General features: G+C 33.8%; 2 protein-coding genes, 1 long non-coding RNA gene and 1 pseudogene across 5 annotated transcripts; 1 reads left to right on the forward strand and 3 right to left on the reverse strand.

The window, feature by feature from the left end:
* Window positions 1–3,352: 3,352 nt before the first annotated feature.
* Window positions 3,353–7,749, reverse strand: LOC118648505. Its single transcript, XM_036294826.1, has 4 exons — window positions 7,699–7,749; window positions 7,338–7,431; window positions 7,067–7,152; window positions 3,353–6,328 (listed from the first exon to the last, which is right to left on the reverse strand). Exons 2-4 carry the CDS (start codon window positions 7,362–7,364, stop codon window positions 6,127–6,129), a joined length of 315 nt encoding a protein of 104 aa, XP_036150719.1. The 5' UTR covers window positions 7,365–7,431; window positions 7,699–7,749; the 3' UTR covers window positions 3,353–6,126.
* A 930-nt stretch (window positions 7,750–8,679) lies between these two features.
* LOC118648506 lies at window positions 8,680–10,656 on the reverse strand. Its single transcript, XR_004965316.1, has 3 exons — window positions 9,504–10,656; window positions 8,986–9,076; window positions 8,680–8,767 (listed from the first exon to the last, which is right to left on the reverse strand). It is a non-coding gene; the product is annotated as an uncharacterized LOC118648506 (long non-coding RNA).
* Window positions 10,657–11,016: 360 nt separating this feature from the next.
* LOC118648504 lies at window positions 11,017–16,415 on the reverse strand (annotated as a pseudogene).
* A 135-nt stretch (window positions 16,416–16,550) lies between these two features.
* LOC118648503 (autophagy-related protein 16-1-like) lies at window positions 16,551–24,898 on the forward strand. Of its 3 annotated transcripts, none has more exons than XM_036294824.1 (8): window positions 16,551–16,973; window positions 17,297–17,555; window positions 17,651–17,813; window positions 18,511–18,599; window positions 18,684–18,698; window positions 19,627–19,674; window positions 20,395–20,530; window positions 20,780–20,976. In XM_036294824.1, exons 1-8 carry the CDS (start codon window positions 16,841–16,843, stop codon window positions 20,804–20,806), a joined length of 870 nt encoding a protein of 289 aa, XP_036150717.1. In that variant the 5' UTR covers window positions 16,551–16,840; the 3' UTR covers window positions 20,807–20,976. The 3 variants fall into 3 exon arrangements, with proteins under 3 accessions (XP_036150717.1, XP_036150715.1, XP_036150716.1); XM_036294822.1 differs by lacking the exons at window positions 19,627–19,674; window positions 20,780–20,976 and adding exons at window positions 22,282–22,387; window positions 24,837–24,898 and having other exon boundaries at window positions 16,552–16,973; XM_036294823.1 differs by lacking the exons at window positions 18,684–18,698; window positions 19,627–19,674; window positions 20,780–20,976 and adding exons at window positions 22,282–22,387; window positions 24,837–24,898 and having other exon boundaries at window positions 16,553–16,973.
* The last annotated feature ends 1,090 nt before the right edge of the window (window positions 24,899–25,988 follow it).

Raw genomic sequence — 25,988 nt, forward strand, 5'->3', positions numbered from 1 at the left:
GAAAAAATAGGAATGTTTTTCCGAACAGAGACGTTAATCGTGTGTATAGTTGAATAAGCCGAAAAAAGCCTTTTCCCTCAGAATTGTTCTTAGATATGAGATTTTCAATTAAACGTATTAGATTATTGCAGAACAAATATTGAATATACCGTTTATGTCGAAAATACTTGTAATCAATCGTTCCACATATTGTTTCATATTTATATTCTGCATTTATGTATATTGTGTTTTATTACATTTATTAATAATCACAGCAAATTGTTTTCTTCTCTCGTTTTTATCGGTCACTTATCATATTGATAAACATTATTTGCCTTTAATTATTATATCTCAAAGCAAAATGTTGATAATTAAAAATGTTAAACCTTAATTTAGAAATTCAATATTTTAAACATAAAAAAAAAGAAGTACAAGTACTCTTCAAAATATATAAAAAAATATCAATTTGAGATTCGTCGCCTCGACCCATATTTATATATAACGAGTTTTATTGTATATTAAAGTAGAATCTTAATTATTTTCAGTGCTATGCAAACATTTTTTGAAATTCAACTATTAAAACATATAACACATAATACCAACAGCTGACTTAGTAAGTACAAAATTTTTTATCACTTTCTATTAAAAATATTTCGACATCCATCAATGTTATTTTTTTTAAAATGTGTACGATCTTACATAAGATGACCTTTACGAGAATTTCTAATATCTGTCACTTTCATCACTGCTGAAACTTTTTGTTTATGTTAATTTAATTTCATAAAGCATTGCTTTAACATCGTAGTTCAAATATCAACTTAAACGTATTCGTACTTTCTTCAATTGCGTGATGGCAGAATAGTACGCAACATAATTTCTGCTAACCAACAACAGGAATACTATGAAAACTCGAACAGCGTACTTAAAGTCCAAGGGACAAATTTCACGGGTAAAAGTTTATTCTTATTTTTAAAAAAACGCGAATATAACATAGAATCTTCCGTTTGGAAGTTTGCAAGACAAATAAAAAGTAGGGCGTGAATCGTAAAAGCAGAGCACGCTGCCTAGTATTTCGCTTTGTACGTGTCCGCATCGAGATTTAAAACCGTCGAAGTATTCTGGAGATTCTCGGTGCTTTCGCTCTCCAGCGAAGCGATAGAGCACTGAAGTAAAAGCGTTGGGGGTTCCTGTACGATAAATTCGTTTCCATTTCCACACAGTTCTCGATACAACTGATCCTTATTTATTAACTAGTAATATCCATAAAGAAACAAATATGCACACAGCATTAATAATAATTTTATCTTCATATATCTAGTCATGCGTAATCTTTATTCGTATTTTCAATATCCGTATTTCATGTTTCCTGTCTCTAAATGACAATCAGTGTATTACCACATTTAGATTGGTATACTTAGCTGTGATTATTAATGAATATTACTGTCTTTTAGTAATTTTCAATTCAGAAGTATAATCACTAAAAGATCATTTATTTCACTGATTGACAAGTATACCATTGAAATTAGTAATATTTTCACTAACTTGTCACTGATTGTAATTTACAGAGCTGTTTTACGAGTAGTAAAATGTATTACTTGCATGATGCATATAATTTAGAAACTCAATTACGAAGCGTAGCGGCTGTAATATGTAAAATGATAATTAAATTGTTGTGTACAGTCTTTTATAAATTTGTTCGCGGCGAAAAGTTAAAACATATTAAATATTTATTTAACTCATTGAAAACTCAATTATAAGAGTTGCAAAGCTGAGAACTGTTGGAGGAAATTCAAAATAAAATATAAGTAGAAAACGTTGTTGTTGTTATATTCCTATTACCCCGTAATATTTTAAATACAGAACAAAACTGTTGTAGCAGTCAATTGAAAGGGACGACTTTAAAAGAACCGTTTGTGCAAGCTATAGCTTACAGCTTATTTAAGTTTAATTGACGCAGGAAAGAGCGTCGGCTGTGCGAATTCAATTAACTGTAACGAATGAAGAATGCACCACTTCTCGATAACCCTCACGCTGAATTTAATTGACTAGATCCACATGTAGACATGTATATGTAGTATATGATGATCTCTTCAAACTATCTCCATTGAAATGTTTCTGCGCTAATTGTTACGCGACAAAGCGTCTTTACTTAATTACACAAGTGAAAATAGCAAGACATTCATATGTAGTTGAATTTTAAAATTATTCCAAATTATTATTATTTATAACAAAATAATTTGTTATCATATTATAAAATGTAATAATGTTCTCTAAATTCCGAATCAGTAAAATGTTATTGATTTACAATGGTATATTTATAATTATGATCATCAATGACGATTTGCTCTTTCAGTAATTCTGGTTAAGAGGGAAGTACTCTCACTGACCGGTTACTGAAAGGTAATGTATATATCACTGATTAATATAGACATAAGAATATAAATATAACACTGACATCAGACTATTCACTGTTAATCAACATAATAAACATTCCGATTTAAAAATACACATATAAAAAAAGAAAGGAAAAAAAACATAAATAAAAAATGCAAGATACTATTTTAATGTTTACGTCATGATAATTGCAAATTATAAATTGAATAGTTTAAACAGGCAGAGAATATACCCGAGTCACAAGTCGATGATCGTCGAATAGCCTACGCCTTTGTGACGGATATTTTAGACGCAGCTGGTGACGTATATTATTTTGGCATGAAGGTTAGCCAATTGAATGATAAATCAAGTATTGGCTTCCGATAGAAACGAAATTGCGTTTCTGTGACAGCAATCTCTGCTTTTCAAGCTATAGTCTTTGAGCAGATTAAATAAACTGGTTTCGGTGAAATCGATCGCTAACGTAGCAGGACGAGAGTCAAGTATTAAAGAGCTTCAAATCTTCGTGTAAATCTTCCATCAATAAAAATATACGTCTTTGTTAATATTATTTATTTTATATTTTATTAATAATCGTTTTTTAAATTCCATTTTTGTTCAACATCGATATATATTGGCTAAAAATTAAAAATAATAAAAGAATATATATTCGGTTCATTAAATGTTTAAGAAAATTTAATACGAAAGTGAATAAGAATTCCTTTGTAAAATATGGCTATTACTCTCTCTTTTCCGTACTTTTTTTTATATCAAGATATCATCCAGATATAATCTCTCTAATTTCTTTTTAAAACTTTGAACGTAGTCCAGAAACGATAAATAAGTATTATATATCACCTAGAAAAAAACCAAGATTTCTTTAAAACCTTTTTCGAGTTTTAAATAGTCTTTTGATCTTAATTGCTTTATTTTTTGGTTGTCTATTTTCTTGTTCCACTTTCATGAAAATGCACATTTTAACGTTTCTGTATATTTTTTCGGAGTTAGGTAATAATAATCTCGTCTTTCCCACACAAATTGGGAAAGTCTACCTTGAACACGTAAAGGCTCAGATAAATGATTTATCGACAGACAGACCTGACAGACAAATGGGCTGTTGCCAATATGCCAAGTAAACCATTTATTTTGAAAAAGATATAACACGAACCGTCAAAGCCTTATTGAAACAAGCATCTACGTTGCATCAACTTTGAATGCACTTATTTATTCTCCAGAATTGAGGAATTCTTTCTATATAAACAACTCCATTTTAAAGGTTTGACATCACGATAAGAAGCACCGTCGTTTACAATTCAATCATTGTTTAACAACTTGATATTAGCACATCATTCTCAAACGTATGCCGATTGAATCATGATGGATTTGAAATTAAGAATAGAGCATACGAATTTATTCGTGATTCGGGAATGAGCGGGAAATGATTAACAGTTTTATTCATCGTCGTAAGCATGCGTGGCGGGATCGAGTTCGAGATGCTGGATGGAATTCGACCAAGGTGGAAATCGGAAGCGGGCGACGGGAATGTGCACACACGCGACGCCCGTCTCGTCTTCCTCACTCGACTCTCATCTCTTCGGCCTACTCTGCACGCGTCGTCATTCACTCGTCGACTCGTTCCCGTGTCACGCCAATGTATGTACGAGCTTCGCGAGCGCGTATGTGACACGGGTATTATTTTCCCGTACTTGACAGGTTCGCGTACGCGCAGACGCTCGAGCGACGCACGCACACATGCAGACGCACATGCGACCAACACGTTCAAAGTACCTCCGCCCACTGCCGTTCATCCAATCGCACCGCGCTTTCTCTCTCACGCAGTACCCTTCTTACACCCTACTCGCAGATTCTTGCGCTCTCTTTCTCTCTCTCTCTCATACACACACATACACACACCACTCGCTCGCTCGCTCGCTCGCTCTCGCCCTCCCTGGGACTCTCACGTTACTCACTTGCCGATAATCTCGCAGAGCTCGTAAACATCGTCGAAGAGAACCTCGTCGTCCGCCATAGTGACGACGAGGAGGAGGAGGAGGAGGTGGTCGAAGAAGTCGACCGAGCTAGGAACCTGCACGCGTCAGAAGACGCGTTGCGGTTATGTGAATGCGTGATAATTCGGAGCGCGTGTAAGTGCGCGCCTTTTTCTGTCGCTCCGATCGTAGCTGCCCGACCAACGTTGTCGTGTACGTCGACGTCGTTGTTGTCGTCACCGCCGTCGTCGTCGCCGCCGTCGCCGCCGCCGCCACCGTCGTTGTCGCCGTCGCCGTCTCCGTCTCCGTCGTCGTCGTCGTCGTCGTCGACGTCTTTGTCGTCCTCGACGTCGTTGTCGTTGTCGTTGTTGTCGTTGCGCCGTGCGGAGTACACGCGGCGTGAACGTAGCCACGTATCGAGGATTCACGGCCGCATCGCTGTCGCGCCCGTCCCTCTCTCTTGCACGCTCACCACCGGCCCGCGGTCGCACTCTCCTGCCTTTACGCACACGTCACGCACATACGCACGCACGCACGCACACACAGTACACGCGGATAATACCAACACCCGTGTATGTGTGTGTGTGTATATGTGTCGAGACACCACCGACCGCCGTCGCACTGACACTCTCTCGGCAGACACGAGCCTACACACTGTTACCACTACGGGGTGCGATCGTGACTCGTACGTGTGGCGCAGCTCTGGCAAGGGGAGCGATATACAATACAACGGGCGACCACCACCGTCTCGTCGTCGCCTTTCGAGGCGCGCCGAGTCCTCCTCGCTCTCGCTCTCGTCTTCGCCTCGCCGGCAAAGTCACAGCGCGCACGGGAAAACGGACGGCGGCGGTAGGATGTTACGCCAGGCTCGTAGGCAGGGTCCGTCGTGACCTGCCTCAAAAACCGCGGCGGGAATCCCGGAATCGTCAGGTCCCCCTCGCGCGCCGTTGAGACCGCGGGCGCACGCACGACACGGGCGGAGAGACCGGCCGACGGACGACGGCGGACAATAACGATATGGCACTGCACACGTTACCCCGTCTGTCAAAGGCCGGGGCAGTGGGTTCGCTCGCTCCGAAGCAAGACTGGTTGCATAAAACGCGGCGGGCGGCTGCGCCGACTGCCAGTCGTTCTCCTCCAACGCCCCCTTCCTCCCTCATCCCTCTGCGGCCGTGCCGTGGCATGGAGGGGCGGGCGTGGCGTCCGCCTCTCTTTTGCTCTCTCTCTCTCTCTCTCTTTCTCTCACACAACCTTTTGCGCTTTAACACGTTTTTTACTTCCTTCATCGTTCACTCGAGTATGCGTGACACGCTGCTAGGCCACCGAGAGTACTCTTTGAACCCTTCGCGAGGCATTATCATCTTTTCGCGGGAATACAATCGGTACATTAGTCTTACCGACCGTTCTCTTTGCATCTTCTTATCATATGAGCAACTTTTGTTTTTTCACATTCATAGAAATGATATCTCTCTTTTTTATATAAAATAAAGATTATATAAATATGTCAAACTTAAACTATTTGAATGTATGTAAAAATAACTTTCGCTCTATATATTCACTTCTCTACGAAATATTAGCTACCGATACAAGAGTACCGTAAGAATTTGATAATAAATGTATGATAATGAACAAGACAGTAGCAGTATTACAAATATCTTCATATAAAATTATATTAGCACTACGACCAATTCTAACTTGACTGTACATATGTATGTCGTTTTTGATACATCGCAGTTATTGCATTAAATAATTTTAAATTGGTGAAGAATAGTTAAAATATTGTGTGTTACCATCTTCGTAAAGATGGAAGTCCGTCGAAAATATCTTCGAAATCTTCCCTTCGACCAAGTAATGATAATACCAACATTAAACGATTGTGACACCATCGATGATAAATAGCGTGCTTACCGAGAGCTGCAAATTTCGTTTCACTTTCGAGATATTTCAAATGCTTGTGATTATATCCTCGCAAAACAATTATATTTTCCCTACAAACATAATTTGTGCATTATGTTTATATATTTAAAAAATCTCACGTTTTAAATTTAAAACTATACACAAACATTAAAAATTTTAATTAATCTTTCAAAAATCACATCTGTTATAAATATTAAATTATGCAATTATAATTTGTTTAAAAGAAATTGTTCAAACTAAAAAATATAGCATATACATTAAGATGTAAATAAAATTACAAAATATAAAAAATTAATTTTGTAGCAAGATCAGAAAATTCTCGAACTCTAGTAAAGTTTGCACGATGGAAAGTATTATTTTTATATGGTAATTACTCAAATATAATTAATAGTAAATTTTTGATGATATTTGTATTATATATAATATAAAACGCGCATAATTTTAAGCTTTTTGTTTCAACGATTGGAAAATTAACTAATGATGGAAAAATGCTGTTGACTATATAATACACATGCAAAGAAAAATACCTATAACAATTTCTTTACACTTGCGCTAAATAAATGGCAACATACGCTATTTTGTTACATTACATTCCTAATAAACAATTTCATTACAATTAAAAACTATTTTATTTTTTAGATTCGTCATATTAGATCTTTGATTTTTATAATTTTTATGTTTTGTCTTTCTTTTTGTATTCTGTAATTCTTCAAATCTTAAAAATTAACTAAATAAAATGTCCCATTAAAAAAAAATCTAAGCTTGAAAGGGTTAGGAAAACAAATATCAAAAACTTAATATTTTATTACCCTGTATTCTGCCACTGAGTAATATAAGGATTCTTTGCTCGATCTGCTACTAATTGATTATAAAGTGCAAGTATGCTACGTGCTATCTATAAACAGAAAAAATGGATATTGAAACTCGACTAATTACTTATTATGTAACAAATTATTTTTAAATATATTTATATTAAAGAGATATACATCCAATAATTATTTAAACTTATTATATTAATATTTATTAAATACTAATACTGAAATATTTTAATAACTATTTTAAGTCTTAGTTCATTCTCACCATACCCACCGCTACTCCTAATTCCATAGTAATATTGGTATTAAGTATTGAATAAATAACATAGTCATCAAGTCCCGCTTCTTTTCTAGTTATTCTAAATGTTTGTTTCTTCTATTATATATAATTTCCCATTTACGATTAAATCTTATCTGATTTTTCAATATTTTTCTAAAATCACTCATTTAATTTAATAAAAATGTAGTGTATCAATGTTGTATCAATTGTTTTAGTTAATTCAAATTTTACATGACATCATACATATAACTAGGATAATATAATGTTATGCATATTATAAATTTTTTAAAGAGAAGTTAATATAAATAACAAAGATATTTATAAACTATAATTTTATACAAATTACCTTCTTAATGCTTTTCTTTCTGAAGTACTAATATTATTAAATTTGTTATAAAAACATCTTTTGTAATTCTTGTGCCAATTTTTCATTGTACAAATTGAACATTTCTTTTTCATATCTATAATTATATTTATAAAATAAGCAATTTGTTCGTTTGATTACATATTAATGCATTTACAAATTGTTTTAATGCATGTATTTTTCATAATTTCGAGATCTAACCTAATCTCAGTAACAAATTGCAGCTCATTGCATTATTCTCTCATATTTTTAGCTAACATCTATGCTAATATATTTTTAATAAATGCGTAATACAATTTTGTTAATATGAGAAAAAGTATTTTTTAACTACATTGATAAATCTTCATTACAAGCATAATTTTTAATTTACTTTAAAAAGATGGAAGACAGGAGAGAAGACAAAATTTTTTAAATCAGTTGCAATCAATTTTATCGCCTATTTCCAAGTTACAGGGCACATGTTCAATCATACCATAATTTAGGAGAAAGATTTACATCTCTTTTTCAGTCATGTTTATTACACTGACATTTTATTATTAAAAAAAAATAGAAAATGAAAATTACAGTTGCCTTCAGATGGTATTGCCAATTTACCTTTCCTAGCTAACTTAATTTTGACGTATTCGAGAAAACATTGCACATTGAAATATTTTTTATAGAGAGAATACTTTTTTCAAAGTATAGAAAACATTCTTTCAATTTTTTCAAAAAATTATTTGCGATCTGTGCACAACTCTCAAGCAAGTAATTAAAAATTTAAATCACTCATTTAAAATTAGTTAATACTTAATTTTTTCTAATTATTATCCAATTCTGCACCCGGAAATTATTTAAAGGATTTATTATAAATATCAATTATGTATATACATTCGCATATATAAACATAAAAACACTCCAAAATGAAGTCTCTAAATCACAAATCATGAAGAAGCTAAATCACGTTTATGATTATATTCAGGCTTTTGGAGAAGTGATATATAGATCTCAAGTTAAAATAAAAATAGTTTCAGACTTACTGATAAGCAACAGCGGAGTTGGCGTATATATTAATCTGTAACATATAAATATGTACAAATTAAAAATAATGTGAACAATTAACATTTATAAAATAATTATTATTTGCATTAAACCTTTTCTTTATCTATTAAACAGATATTTAAATTAAAAATTAATTTGTTTTTACAGAAATCCCCTGTTGGATATAAACTCTCATAAAATTTAACAGACACATACAAACATAATTTTTTAAATCAATAAGAAAATATTTACCCATGATTGTTCTGCTGGCACTTGATGCTCCCGAACCTCCTCCTTCTCCTCTTTCTCTCAAATTTCTTATCGTTGCTCCATCAAAGCATTCCTTAGATAAATAAGATTTGTCGCATTAATTAACTTGTACACGAATAACTGGATTGCGAGATTACGTGCACGGAGTAAAAGTAGAGGAGTACGATCTTCCATGTAAGTAGCAAAAGTGGTCCCGTTTTTAGATCCCTAATTGGGAGGGAATCCGCTGAAAGAAAGATTCATATCTATGGTCGCCATTTGTAAAGAGAGAGGGGGAAAGAGAGAGAGAAAGAGAGAGGTAACATCATCTTTCTGAACATGCAACTTACAGATGCGATTTATTTTCCCTCTCTCTTTCTCTCTTTCTCTTTACAAAGAGAGACCATGGATAAGAATCCATTTCTTTCAGCAGATTCCCTTCTAATTAGAGATCTAAAAACGGGACCACTTTTGTTTCGCCCTCTTCTTCTTTTACTCCGTGATCACGTGATGACGAGTACCTTGTACATTCCTGACGACGATTATGTCCGACATTTTTATTTTGAAAACGGAAGAATGTGTAATTCCGCGAAACTATTGGTTCGACACCGTTTCTTCACGATGCTCGCACAAGATTCACTCGCGAAAACGTTATCGATGAGGAAATTATCCGAGAATCCCGACATTGCGCGGATAATGCACGAACACAATCGCGTAAAACGCGAAATACGCGGGAAAATTTAGCTTGTCGCCAGGCGAGGCACAAGCACACGAATACACGATATCGCGCTTTACGAATGCATACGACCCATTTCCACGAACGACACTGTGACTCGCGTATCGAGATGTTCATTTGCTACTACATTCGGCACTCCAACGTCACATCCACGGCAGAACTCGAGCTCGAAATTTATACTGCGATGCCTGCGATCCAAAAGCCCGAGCACACTCACGTACACACATCACGCTCCGTCTGTCCGTTCCGTTGGTCCGTTGCGCGCTCTGCCGTAGGCTACGTGACCTACGTTCGGTCGAATAGATCACAGCCGAGCACTGTCTACTTATCCACTCTATCGAATGTAGGTCACGTAGGTCACGCGGTGGCTCACCGAATATTCAGAGCACGATGTGTATAATGTACTTACGTGTGTCGAACTAATCGTAGCACAGCTCGAAATACTAAAGTTTCAGTATTGGCATAACAGATCATCCGACCGGCGCTAGAACGCGAGGTAACATGGCGTACGTGACCGCTGGCAGACAGACTCGGCGGTACTCGGCGCTAGTCGGCGCCACTCGGCGTTGTTAGGCGGTTGACTCGCCGCGCCTGCGCCGCTGCCGCCATGTTGCTCCGTTGCTCCGCGTTCCAGTCACGTACGCCACTCTAGTGGTGCTAGCGCCGCCGGTCAGACATATCAGACGCTCTGTCGACTCCGTGCGTGTCTCGCGTATTCAGAATTGAATTGTGCGGTGTTATGCAGGTACGATGTCGTGTTGAGAGTGCCGTCGTGCCGTCCATGTCAGATCGTACGTAGCAGAGGTCGTATTTACGTGTAAAGCGCGGCATCGTGCTTTCGGTTTCGAGTAAAGTGTTCGCGTGCGCATTCGACCAAAGTGTTTGCTCGAAAAGGATACGTTCGGTAGAATGTCGCGAGTGCCATAAGAAATATAAAATTCTCGAAATAAATTTATCTCCGTTTGTTGTATCTCGGCGCGTAATTTTCATTTATGTTTCTTTATTACCAATAAATTAGTAAATGAATATATAAATGAATTGTTATGATTTATCTCCATTTTTATAAGTATAAATTGGTATTAAAGGATGTAATAATTGAAAAACTATCTCCAATTCGCAAGGATATATTAAGATTAACTAGAGAACTCGCGTATTTAGACGAGATTTTGAAAAAGGTGCTAAAAAAAGCTCCTAGCAAACTGTTGGACAAAAATTGAAAAGTTTTACATAACAATAATATGCAGAATGTGAAAAACATAATATTGCAGAAATTATGTAGAACAATCATTATTAATAAATTATTCGTAAAAAAATATATTAATTTTTTATCTACAATTATACATATATTGATATACTTAACTCGGTTTCTTATCTCATGTCAATGACTAATTTGCCTCTTAAATGACCTTGCTTTAAGCTGTCACATGCCTGTGGCAAATCTTGGAAAGCATACATCTGCTGAACAACAGGCATGATCTGCAAATGACAGAATACAAGATATAAAATCTTTAATAGAATAAACGCGCGTCAGAAATTCTCAGAACACACTTCTCCGTTTTCCACGAGCTTCTGGAGAACATTAATCCCTGTCTGAGAAGGCATAAAAAAATTCCCATTTAACACAGCTTTTGTTTTCCACATTTGGAATATTAAATTTTAGAAGATCCCCAAGGTTTCTCGCCATACCCATAATCAACCCATTATGATCGACATTTTTTTAAAAGAGGCGAGTTTAATGCTATATAAGTATCGTGCGGATATCCCTTCATTCTGACATGCTCTGGTCCTTGATTTGCACAATCTAAGATCATGTCATACCTGCATGAAAATAAGACAGTTGTATATATATTGCATTTATTTCAATACAATGTATTTTAATTTACAAAGTTACTTACGGTCCTTCTGAAATAATTTCTGCGTCGGCACTATCTTGCTTGTAAACAATGACAACATCAGCACCTAAATTCTGCAGCATCTCGACAGCGTCACTACTGCAAGTGCTAATTACCTTAAATTTAATACTAATTATTTGTATGCTTTATGTGTCACAGATCTTAATGTAATATATGCAATAAAATATTTACATACATGTTCCAAGCTTTCAACAATTGTATAGCCAAGGTACTAACACCTCCCAAGCCTGCCATAACTAAAACACGTTTATCAGTTTTGTAACTATTGCTGTTTCATAACATAGTCCACCTGTTATCCATAGTGCGGACCATGTGGTCCAGTATACAGAATACTTGCAGCCTTGATGTAAGACAATTTGCAGGGACGTGGATTAACCTTGTGAGAAAAACAAGTATTGCTTAATATGATTGTAAGTTATTTGGCTTGCTAAATATTTAATATATACATAAATGAAACGTGTCTTACTAAGTTACTGTCAACGACAACGTAATTCGCGTGACAGCCTTGCTGTTTGATTGGAATCACTCCCCAAACTTTCTCGCCAAGCTTGAGTCTGTCCCCAGCTAATCCTCTTGATACAACTACTCCAGCGAAGTCTCTACCTAGTGTCAATGGCAAATCCATTTCTTCCAATGTTCCAAAAGCCAAATTCTTAGTTTTCCGTATGGTATTTAAAAGAGTATTGCCGTAACCATCTGTAACAAAATATATACTTTTTAATCATAATTCTTAAACTATACAGAATTATATGAGTCTTTTACTATAAAGTAGCAATTAAAAATTAATAAAAATCTTATTAAAATACTATATTGTAGCACATAGAGTACCCAGTCATCGCGACGTCAATAGGATTCACATTAGCGGCTTCAATTTTACCAAGCATCTGCAGGATTCTTGATCACTGGCATTCTAACGTTGGAGAGTTTGAAGCCTTCCAGACCGTTATATGAATATATCTGCCAAGCTTGCATCTTGTTATCTAGATTTTCGTTTAAATCGGCCAACAACTTTGATAGGGAACGAAAATGTATCGTTCGAAAAGTGCATCTCAATCTCAAAATCACCTTTTGTAGCATCTCTCTTGGGAATATGCCGCTGAACTAATTTTCTTTTGCAAGTCTCTACCGAGTGAATATTTATATGCCTTTAAAATGCTCTTGAGATTTTTTTTGTTAGAGAAAAGGACATGCTTGCTTTATTGCGACCAGATACCCTTAAAATTGCTTAAAATGTTACAGAAATCGGAGGTTATAGGAATACGTAAACACCGCAGTTTTTCTAGGTTAGAATTCGTGCTCACTTTTGAACTCTTGACTGCGATGCAAATTCTTATGCATTTTCAGAATTGCATAGATGATAAAAATATAGAATTGTACAGATTAGAAAAAATCATTATGACGATGGAAGGGAAAATTGCGTGTCATTGTTTATATCGTCAGAGAAAATCCCAAGACCGATTGTTGGTCTCTCTTGTCAGCCCTTTGAGAGACCGGCAGTATATACATCCATTTCTGAAATTAATAATACTACGTAGCATAAAACGTCGATGATTCGAGTCTGTGCAAGAAACGGCTTCTCACTATCATATAATTTCATTTACGATTACAGAGCGAACAACGAGGCCACTCAATTAATCAGCAAGCGAAACCAGTATCAACGTTGCATTAAAAAGCGCTATCTTAGCTTGAAAAAACTTATTGTAAATTCATTAATTGTCTTTGTGACAAAATAAATTGGAAAACTTACGGAAGATATGAAAAAAATTGAAAGGCTCGTTGGCCATTTCAGCAACTCAAGGACTTATGGGCAGTCATAATAAATTTAAAAAAATCAAAAATTTTTTTAAAGTTTAATCTAAAAGTATAACATATTAGAAATATTCCTTGAAAGTTTCAAGTCGATCCGATTAATATTCACGAAAATATAAACCTTTATGTGATATGAAAAGCTTGTCCATGAACAGAAGATTTTATTTTCAATGACTACATTTCATTTTCACGAGTAAAAAATAACGGATTTTTTAAGCGAAAATCGTATAACTTTGACTTTAAATTGTCGTTATTTCATGAAAATTCCATGTTTGTTTAAATCCTTTGTTCAACGACAACAGAAAGTATAAGGTACTGACAAAATCCGTTTGGTTTTTTGATTTTATATCAATGAAAAAATTATTACGTATTTTACAGAAATTACTCTTTTATACGCAAAAGTTTTTAAATAAATAAGTTTATTCAGGTAAAAAAAATTTACAAAAATTCCTTTTTTTTACTCTCCTGACTGCTCATAAGCCCTTTATATATTTACATATATATATTAACTGCGAAACGTTGCTGAAATACGTATTATTTTCGAGATCAGAGCACAAATTGGGCGTTAATAACGCATTTTATAGGCTATCTGATTCTGTGTTGACCTGTAATCTGTGTGTTTGCATTCGGCATATTGTTTTAATTTTTGGAGTATTCATCGCTTGCCTGAAAGTAAAGTTTTTTTTCGATGTCATACGATTAAGATATCTCGAGTTTTTTTATGTTTTGACGATGTCGCAGCTAAAATTTTCTCGGAAACCGCGTCGAAATCTTAAATTGTTTACAACTCGTCTTCGACGAGTGTTTTCATCGTGTCAACGGAGACAGCGATAGATTTACGACAAAGATTTCTAGGAAATCGCATTCGGTTCGGCAGCGTTTAATTTCGAGTGTCGACGCTTATCCGAATTGTTTTCCGTAAAGAGAAGTTTTGCCTTGGCAATGGTGCTGGAACACGTCGCGAGGCACTTTTTTATTTTTCTGGAAATGCTGATATTCAAACTGACCAATCAGCTACTCTCCCCAATTTGTCCCCCCCTCCACTGTAGCGAATGACTCATCAGTTCCATCGCGAATACGTGGGAGTGAGGTTGCGTTACGTTTACGCTCCGCGATCGCGCGTTTTTTTTCGACCGTTGGAAGTGAATATCGCGAACAACCGGTGGTCGCCTTAGTAATTTACTAATTAGTAGTGTTTGTTAGTCCGCGCAAAGTATGAAAAACAGAGCAACGTCGCGTAAAATGCGTAGAAAATATTCCGTAGTGCGATGTGCATCACGGCGCCACACGTCGTGTCTCGGCTCGCAGTGTCCGTTGATTATTCAAAAGTGGTTTCTTGCCCTCTTGGTATTTTTGATATGTTAATTGAGATTTGGAAAACCAGGGAGAACTGAAAAAACACGGCTTTCGAGGTTTGCTCGCGTTTACGTTACGGTTATGGTCAGTCTCTTTTTCTCGGAAAGTGCGTCTATACTAAGGTGACCTTCGCGAGCCGTTTGCCCTTCCTATTACTTCCGAGATTTCGCTAGATACCTCAGTCCCGTTGGAACAATGTCTGAAATCATATTACTTATTTCGTGATCGTTGCATTAATCTGTTCATCTATTGAATATCGCGAATACAACGGTGATTAAGTTGGTGTGTTTCTCAGTCCGCGCGAGGTATGGAAAAAAAGCGACGTTGTGTGTGAAGTACGTGGAAAATGTTCATTAGTGTGAAGTGAATCGTATGCAGTCCGCACGTCGCGTTTCAGTTTTTGTCCGTTGCTCGTCCGAAGATGGTTCGTTCGTTCGTTCTTCTTCGTTCCGTCGGTATATCAATCGAGATCTCAAAAACAATGCTGGAGCCGGACTTGTGTCTTATCGCTAGTTTTTATTCTCTCGAGAAATACATTCGCATCGAGGTGGCCAGCGTGTCGTTTCCCCTTCGCGTTGCTCTCAAACTTTCGACGTGTGCACCTCGATCGCTCCCGTGGAGACTGCGAAAACGGAATATTTATCGGAGTACCGAGTGATTTCGTGCCTTTTTCGCCTTCATTTTATAAGTGGAATATCGGAAGTGAATCGAATTGAACGTCGAACGACCGCGCGTTTTCCGGTGTGCGCGATCGTCTTGGCGACGACGGAAGGAGACAAATCCGGAAGCAGAGAGCGACGTTATCGGCTGGTGAAGTGAGTTTGTTCTGCCTGTTTATTTATTGTTTATTTTGGAGTATATGGGACTCTTGAGCTAATAGTTACTTTGCAATTATAAAATAGTAAAAATGTGACTTTATTTATTTATTTTTTAAAGCCTCTGTATATAATGTAGATATCGAGCTACATAGTTCATAAATCCCAAACACTCTCTTTTTCTAAATTATTAATAATATTGTTTAAATTAATACTTTAAATTGATTTTCTAATAATTCTACTACTACACTTTTACGTATGTCGATACCCCCATCGGTAATAATGAAATCACATGATCATTAACCGATCGTGCAGATAAAAATCTTTTTGACATTAAAAAATTTGTTTTAATGTAAAAAAAGACATTATTAGATTTCCAAATAAAAATAAATAGACAGTAACGTTCAGCTTAATTTTATTATTATGAATTATTGTTGTTTCTCGTTCGTTACGTGGCGTCACGTCATTTTCGCGCTATGCTGATTTTTGTTCCGAGCAAAGTTTTCGTGTGCGCGTATTCGCTCGAGGAGGGTACGCAATCCATTCGGTAGAATGTCGATCGTGCCAATAATGAAACTTTTCGTCGCGCAATCGTTCAGATTCGAGATACAATTAAAACTCGGGGAGCGAATTGTTTTACTTCAGTGTTCAGTGTGTTTCGACGTGCGCATTCAAACGATTTTTGGACATAGCATAGAAGAGGCACAGAAAAGTCATGCCCATTACCTATGGGATTCGTTTGACTACATAGTTCAATGTGCACATTTTGTGCACATAGAGGCGCTGATGGATGAAAACACTTAAAACGACGCGATGACCGTTTCAGAGGTGTGTATCGATATATCGCGACTATCGATGGCGTGTCGACTGCAACTTGAGTAGTGCGCGTATCGATGCGCGTAGCGATAGCAAACAATTTCAAAGTAGCAGCGTAGTGTTTGGTATGTATGTTAGGTTAGAGTAGCTGTTTTCACGATTAAAAGTATTCTCGCGCTGATACGGACAATGACGCGCGTTCGTCACCAAACGTTTAGACATTATACGCTGGCCGATGATAGAACGTAACTTCACCGGACGAAGTTACCCGTCGCACGTGTTGAGAGACTGCCATGGAGTGACGGACTGTCGGAGAGCATTATTCGCGACCTCTTCGTCGAAACGACCCCGATTAAGGTTAAATCAATTGGTGACCGCCTGTTTTAACAGTGCACGTGGATCAGCTGAAAGAAATGACCTCGAACGAAGCAGGTGTATCGCTCGGCGCCGCTCGGGAAGATGTCAATTGGCGGAAAGATTTGATTTCGCAGTTACGCGAGAGGAACAGATCGCAAACCAATTGCTTTGCGGATCTCATTAGCCTACGTAAGTTTTTCGCAGCTTTATTACTAAGTTAAGTCGATGGGACACAAATGTCAACACAAAATACTTCTTGTTTTGAGGAAAGAACTGTTCTGACATACCATATGTCTTATCTGATTAGTCTTTATCTTCTCACGTTATTATTATATTCTCATTTAAATACATGTCTCATTTGTTTATTTGTTTTCTTATTTGTTTTTATCTTTTGTAAAAAATGTTACTTTATTAGTTTATTAGTTTATTAGCGCTACTAATTCTGTTAGCTATCAGTCGTTAAGTTTATTTTATTACACAATTTAATTTGATTATGTTACTGTATTTTGCAGATAATAGGTTATTTGAAAATGTAAACACACTGCGAAATACGAATATGCAATTGACTGTTACAAACGAGACTCTTCGTCGTGAGGCATCCAATGGTAGTATTGGTATGGGTGGAAATCCTGATCTTGAAGCTAGACTTTTAAAACAAGCGGAGGAATTGGCAATGTTGCACAAGAGGAAAGGAGAGCATACACAACAAATAGTAGATCTCAATAATAAATTGCAAGAAATGACAAAAGAACTTCAAGCAAAGGAAGCTAGGTAATTTGTAATAATATTTATTTATATATTTATATAATTTATAAATTAATAAATTTCACATATTTATAATTTTAATCTTTATCTATTTTTTTCAGTCTTGCAGAAAGTTCCGAAGCTAATGCTAACTTACGTTTAGATATAACCAGATCTCTTGGTAGAGAGAAAGATTTAGAAGGTATTAATCAGATGCTCAAGGATGAACACCAAGCCTTGCAACTTGCCTTTGCGTCTTTAGAAGAAAAGCTTAGGAAAACACAAGTATGTTATATAAAAATTTTTTTTTATTTTCTTGAAAATCCATACTTTTAAATATACAGAAAATAGACAAAATAATATATGAATAGCAAACTTTATTGATATACTATTATTAATAAAGATATTACTATTTTATTAATAAAAGGTTAGATTATTTATCTTTAATACAGATTTTATTTTTGTTGAAAATAAGATCATACGATGCTTAATTATTTATCAGTATAATGATATATTTAGCAGAACAGATATTGTGTATCACACTGTTCCTTAAAACTTACAATAATTTGATACTATAAATATGCTGTTATGCTAGCCAAATAAAAATTTTGAAATTTTGAAGAATAGAGGTCAAGTTTTTTGAAAAATAATATGCGGAAAGTAATGAGAAGAAAATTTCTTTGTTCTCAATTATATAATCAATTAAACAATATTTCGTTAAAACAAAATAATACATATGTATAACTATTTGAGCATTGTATGACTTTATTTTAACAAGAACAAAATTTGAATTAGAATTAATTTGTATTAAGAATAAATTAATTATTATAATAAAAGTTATATATTTTCTAGGTATTATTTTGTCCATTATTTTCTTGTATACATTAAAAGAAATTGGATAATTTCTGGTAGACATTTGTTTTTTCACATTACTTATTTACTATTTAATTTTTATAATTTTTTAATTTGAATAAATTTATAGGAAGAAAATCGACAGCTGATTGAGCGCTTAATAAAGTATAAAGCTAGAGATGCAGAAAAGATGAATGAGGAAAATGATAATTTTTTAAGGTAAGTGTGTATGAGCAATAATATATATCTTGAATTTAAAAGACAAACAAAAATTATCCATATTATCTTTCTTTGTTATGTTAGTCATGCAGTTCATGGGTAAAGTGATGAATTTTATTTTTCAACATTAAAATCTAACATATTGCGCGAGTTTTAGAAGTTATAGAATTGTTTTTAGAATTATTCTATAGAAGTTGTAAAATTTTTACAATTTAAGAGCAAAACAGTATTCATTTCTGTTATTATATTATTTAGATTGAATATGTGTTTTCTTTTTTGGCTATTTTTATATGCAACATGATGAAAAATATGTATAGTCTTGCATGCTAATTATGACTTTATGCTCATTTATAATTTTGTACTTGTAGTGTAGTAAATGCATTTCTGTTTAGTTACAGCTTTTAAAAATTAACCTATTTTTCTGCACTTTAATTGATTTAGTTCTTATGTATTTGTATATATGTTTATGTATTGTAGTATAGTTTTGCATATAAAACTGGGTGTTTAGTTTACCTGCAACATAATCTTTCGTCTAAATCTTTATCTTTAGCACTATTTTTCTGTAGAATTTCTACTCTTTTCTTACTAAGCAAATTAATTTTGAAGTGCATATAATCTTATTCACTTTTAAAATATTATTTTCAACTTATTTCAGTTTAAAATGTAATTTTTACTATATGTACTATAAATCTTTTCAAGTTTGTTCCTAAATAATTCGGATCGTTATTAATTAAAGCAACTAAAATGCATGTGTTACAAAATTTTAATTTCAAATATGTTAATTATTATGACAACCATGTCATATATACAAAATAAATTTTTAATCAAAAAATTACTTTTACTTATTTGTGTATATAAATTTATATATTAATAATAAAAAAATTTATATTAATAGAATTTTTACAAGCCTATAAGCTGTAGATACTTATCTAATAAGTCTTGAGCTTTTCACAGAGTATACACAATATTCAGTCACTCTAGGGCTTTATACACAAGCACTTCACACTGCTTGACATTTTCGTTTCAGTTTTACGAGTCCAACAGCCTTTTTGATGCATACCTTATCAAAATTTGGGTAAGTTTGATGAAATGTAGTGAACATTGTGCTTAATACTAAATAGCTTTGGGATAGACAACTTAACGAAGCTATAGACTGTATCGCACTTTGTATTTTATGATTCATGTATTCTATTTGTTGGAGTGGCATTCACTATGTAGCATGTATATAATATATTTTTGTGTTTGTCATCTAAAAAAAAAATATATATATAAAGATTGTGTACATTTACTAAACAATACGAAATTCTTTAATTCTTCAAAACGAGAAGTAAAGTTATAATGTGAATTACTATATATTATACTCATAAACATAGAAAACAAACTTGAAAAGATAATCAAATTTATAATGTCTATGCCTTTATTTTTTCTTATAATTAATAGAAATAATTTTTATAGAAATATCGGGATTCTAATAAAGAGCGAAAATGAACGTTCTATATCCAATAATATATCATCCTTTTTATAATCTATATTATTTGATAAATGTTCAAGAAGACTAAAAATAAAATGCATTAAAAAAATATTTAATTGGAAGTTAATAAAAATGTATATTATGAAATACAATATTGATTAACTAATATATTAACGGATACAATTTTTTCACATTAGGCAATGGTGTGAAAGAGCTCGCAGAATGTATCAACATTGTTATACATGCTTTAAGTTGCTTTGCAACTTTGTTGAATGCTAATAATATCACATTTACTTAATGCATATGTTTCTCATTAAATTATAGGAAAAGACAAGCAAAGATGCAAAAGGAATTAGAAGATGCAGCACGAGATACGCGACCTGTTAGTCCTGATCGTTTAAGCTTAAAAGAAGTTGCTGGTCTTCCGACAGCAGTGCCAACGAAAGTATCCGTAACATTTGTACGTTGAATTTCAAATATATCATTGTGCTATTTATCATGAAAGCATTAACACAATCCGTATTCTTAATAACATTGAAATACGGGAATGCATGCTTTGTGTATGTATACGAATATGTTTATATTTATAAGACCTTAATTTTTAGCACACGTCTTAATTTTTATTTTAATTATTAAACAAATATTTTTGTTTAGATTTATTTCAATATTTGACGCTTCTTAAATATTGGATTATTTGTTTCTTTTACAGCCAATTACACCGAAAAGAGTGGTGTAGTTTACAATGCTGTGGTTGTGACGTTTCTGTTACATGAAAGACTGTGTATTGTATATGCTTTGCAAAATGTACATTCAATATGTCCACAATGTCCTTTTAACTTATTTAGTATTATATTAGTTAATTAGACTTTTTTTCTCTGCAACAGAGGAATGACACTTATGTAGAAATAAGAAAGAAAAACGAGTTTATTCAAGACACAGGTCTGTCTATTTAAAAATAATTTATTATTTATTTATTTAATTATCATTGAGGCTGAATCAGATTGAAATCAAGTAATCAGGATTACTTGATCTTATTTATATAGTTTATATAAACTTTATAATAATAAAGAATTAAATGCATTTATTAAAAAGGTGATTTTATCTATTATTATGTAATTTTTACATAATAATGTATATTATCGCAACACATACATGTTATACATATAAGATAATGGTAACATTAGAATACCATTGATTAGGTTTTTTCTAAATTTTAAATATACAAAACAATGTTGTCCGTAAAATGTAATGTGTATGTGATTGAAAATGCATAATGTTACAATTTTTATTTTACCTTTATCGAGATTAGATTAAGTACAAGTATTTTTAAAATTAAGTATTTTTAAGTACAAATATTTTTTAAATATTAGAATGCTTTTATTAAAATAGTCAACAAAATCCATCTGAGGTCAACAAAACCCTATATCTTGACCCGTATTCTTCCTATCTCCTTTATTCTTGATTGATTATCAGGCTCCGTAAATATGGTTTATTAATTTTTTTTATTCAATAATTTATTTTTAAAATTTTTTATTTACATAATTATATGTGTTTTTTTTATATTTTAAAAGTATGTTATACATATTGCGAATTAATTTCTTTTTTTGGATCATATATTCTGGTATAGAATATGCATGCAGAATGGCATGCTGAGTAATACCTGCTTATTTTAGTTATTAATACTGAAAAAGAGGAGAAGTATTAATTAATATATAAAGCGGAGTATATTTTGCTGCAAGTTTTATAAGAGTTTTATACAGTTCTAATTGATAAAATTTGAACAATAAGTTTGTCATTTCCTCTGCTTCTATTTTATTTATATATAAAATGTGTTATAATAATGTTTAGAGTTTACTAATTTAAAGGAAACTTATAAAGAATAAGCTTTAAATTTTTACTTTTATATTTGTAAAATATTTGCTTCAAGTATTTAAATTTTATAACATAAGGCGGCGTTTAAATTTGCTGGTGTATGCGTGTATTTTAATTTAATAATAAAGTATTCTCACGTTTTACTTGTTTGCTAGTAAAATTGCTTTGTATGACAGTATAAAAACAAAATATTTAAAATAATACAGACTGTATAATTTACATGCTGCTTATGATATCATCATGCATTGTGCAGTCGAATCTTTGTTGAAATAATATTTATGCAATTGATTGAAAGCATGAAAAATGTCAAGCAATCTTAAGTGCTTATAAACCTTACAGAGTGCCCATGAGGGAGAAGTATGTGCTGTTAAATGGTCGCCTACTGATAGAATATTGGCTACTGGAGGTGCTGATAGGAAGGTGAAGCTTTGGAACATTACTAAAGGTAATTAATAGAATGATTATGATTTGTTTAATATTATATATTTAATATTATATTTAATATGTGTAATATTTTATTTCGGTTTTTAAGAAAATTGAACTTGAGATTAAATAGAAAGTTACATTGGAATTGTATACATGTTCTACAGAAATATTTTTGTGTTTTTACAAATTATTATATTTAATAATTATTGTAAATGAGAAAGGAATAAATGATTTAATACTAAAGAGATAGATTTCGATATCGCAAAATATTTTAATTTTTTAAATTATGTATTGTGATTTTTTAGTATTCTAAATGAAATTTTAGACAAAAGAATGCGACTTGCCGGAGCATTCACGCGGATAACGAACGATATTCACGTAAACAATCGCGAGTATCGCGTGTGAACGGCGGGAACGTTCCGCCAAGAGTTTATCTACCGATCGTGTTATTATTCAAATTTCCGCGCGCGGCGACGTGGCTGCGCTTAGTTAGACATGGCGGTCGTCGTTCAGGCGTCTTTCGCGCGTATTCCAACGGTGCGGTCTTCGCAAGATGTTTTCCGTATTTTTTTGTTCCCCGCATATCCGCGATTTTCACTCCCCGTTGCATCCTTTTTCGTACATCATCACGGAACAAAAAGTTTTGCCGAATTCAATGGGTTTCGGTTATGAATGATGTGTTCTCCGAATTGGCGGGAATGTGACTCTCATGTCGCATCAGATACAATAGCACAATTTTGCAGTTTATGATTTAATTACAGTTAGTATTGCGCTTAGATGTCTTAAAATAATCAGAATTGAGTAGTAAGTTACTTGTAATGTGTTATTTATAACGTTATCGTTATCATCACGGCTTTTTCTAACAATCATTTTTTGTCTGTATGACACTGAGAAAAAAATTCAACAAATTTTTTTTATTGCCGGCTGCCAACAAAAGATATACTCAATACAACAATATATGGTGTTGCAATATAAATACATAGTTCAATCCACATTTGTATTTGTATTAACAGCAAATATATTAAGTATATCTTTTGTTGGCAGTCCGCAACAAAACATTTTGTTGAATTATTTATTTCTTAGTGTACTGATATTGTTACATTTTTATTAATAGTACGGTAACGAATTTTATTGCTTTCAGTGTTTACAAATGTATAACATGCGTATGGAATTTTTTAAAAAGATTTTTAAAATTTAGGGACTTTTTGGTTCTTAGAAATGTTATTGCTTGTTCAAAACAATTACTTCAACCAATATGATTAAATACTTATTGGTGCATATTTGAAACGATTAATCAAATCGATGTTTCCTTGTCTTGTGTAACTTTCTATTTTTACGATTTATTTATTTATAATATATTGTTTTATCTTGCAGACTTAACACATTAAGTAAATTGTTCCAATATTCTTAGCTTTGCATCAATGGTGTAGTTCTTATAGCATTTTTATATTATATATATTTAAATTTTCTCTCTCTCTCTCTCTCTCTCTCTCTTTCTCTCTCAGAGCCCTTAAAATAAAATATAATCTATTCTATTTAATTTTAATATGCCAGTAATTATGACAGTAGTCAAAAATCTAAGAAAAATAAATTTATTTTATATTTAAATGGAGATTAAAGTGCAATACAAAATGTAAAACAAATTAATTTTTTTTTACATTTTTATTTAGAGCGCTTTTATAATTATCGGCACATTTATGTTACTTGTTTGCCGATCAGAGGTCAATTTTTTTTATTTCCCTAAACGGGACGTTTAAAACCTGGTTTTCATCGTCCATCTCGCCGCGTCTTCGTTCCACGCGATCTCCCGCGGTATCACTTTTCTCGAGAGATTCCCCACGATCCACTTAATGAAGTATATTAACGAATCAACAGGTTACTTTGCGCGTCGTTATAGTTCACCCTTGCGACGCATACTAAAAGCTGCGCCGTCGCTTCGAAATCGTTTTCTCCGTACCGTAACGAAGGGGCGATCGTACATGCTATAACGCTTTCAAATGTAATCTGCCTCTTCCCTCTTACAAATTAGATGAAACATTCGTCTTTATTGTACGGGTTATATCCGCTTAGCTCGAGGTCTGTTATTCTGAATCTACACGCATTCTCCATTTCTCGGCTTTGTTCCGCGTGCTTCTTCATTGCTCCACTCTGCGTCTATCTCTCTATATTTTCCTCTCTCACTTTCCCTCTTTCTCTGCTTGCTTTGAGGTGCTTATAACTTGCTCCCTTCGGATTGTAGCACGGCTTGCTCGCTGCCAATTAAAACCGTCAGGGCATAAATTTAATTAGTCATATTCAGAGAATAACGCGCCGTATAAGCGAAAGGGAGGTTGAGCGAGGGGTATAGAATGAAACGGTCCGGGAATGCAATAGGAATCAAAGTAATTGATGTGGGATACGTAAACGCGAAGAATTAAATTCAGATATACGTTACATACGATAACGTGTCCACGAACATTTTGCTGCAGGTACATCGGAGAGTAAGGGCATCCTCGTTGGCAGCAACGCCGTGTGATGTCGGTGGACTTTGATTCGACGGGCACCCTTATTCTTGGAGCATCCAATGATTATGCGAGCCGTGTCTGGACCGTCAGCGATCTTCGCCTAAAGGTAAGTTTTTTGCATCCATAGTCTGACTATTGCGTGTCTCAAACATCTTCGAAAGCTCGAAGAGTCATTAAAGGATGTGGCCAAAGGCTAAATCCCAAGATTTACAATAAGAAGTGTAAATAATATATTTGAGAGAAATTCGTATCTTCTTCATATTACATTTTTTTGTGTGAGTACGACTTTCGAGTAACGATACAAAGTTATGATGTTCTGTTGAAATGAAAATTTTATTTTGCAACTCTTTTGCTTTATATAATTATCGCGTATATAAAGTTCTGCGTGACGAATGAAAAGAAGGAAAAGAGACAAATGCTAAAAAAATTGATTGCGGACTAACGATGAAATTAACTTCCAACATTTCTATCAGAATATTTGCAGAAAAATTTTAGTTGGAAATTTATAAAAAAAATTTTATATGATGTGAAAGAATTTAAATATAAAATATGACTTGCACGCTTGTAATATTTCGCTGAAAGAAATGACATACTCGTACTTGTATTTTTAATATTTGCTGAATTCGCAAAGTGCGGTAAGTAATATCTCAAATATAGGAATTGATTGTTAGGAAGATATGAGAGCTTTTATCATTCCTCTATTTCGTTTCCAGTGCTTCGTTTATTCCGTTTTTTCGTCATATTTGCGTTAATATCGATAACTGTTTTTAAGGCTTCAAATTCCTGACTTTCGATTGCCACTCAAATGTATTGCTGCTCGTTCGTAATTATACCATGATTCTATGAATACGCACGAAAAGCCGAATGTATTACGGAATTAGCGGCTCCATCCCTCTTACAAAGAGATAGGACGCTCCGCATCCGATACTCGAACAAAATATTGAAAATTCATCTGACTGAGTTTGCACATTTTTTTTAATCCGCAGATTACGGACGGACGTAGCGTCAAAATTACGCGAAAAATCGTTAAATAAAAATGATGTGAACGACAAACTACCACAGACACATTCTATTCTTTTTTCTTTTCACAAATATGATGCATTATTGATTTTTAAA

Source organism: Monomorium pharaonis, unplaced genomic scaffold, assembly GCF_013373865.1.
Source record: "Monomorium pharaonis isolate MP-MQ-018 unplaced genomic scaffold, ASM1337386v2 scaffold_473, whole genome shotgun sequence".
Lineage (NCBI taxonomy): Eukaryota > Metazoa > Arthropoda > Insecta > Hymenoptera > Formicidae > Monomorium > Monomorium pharaonis.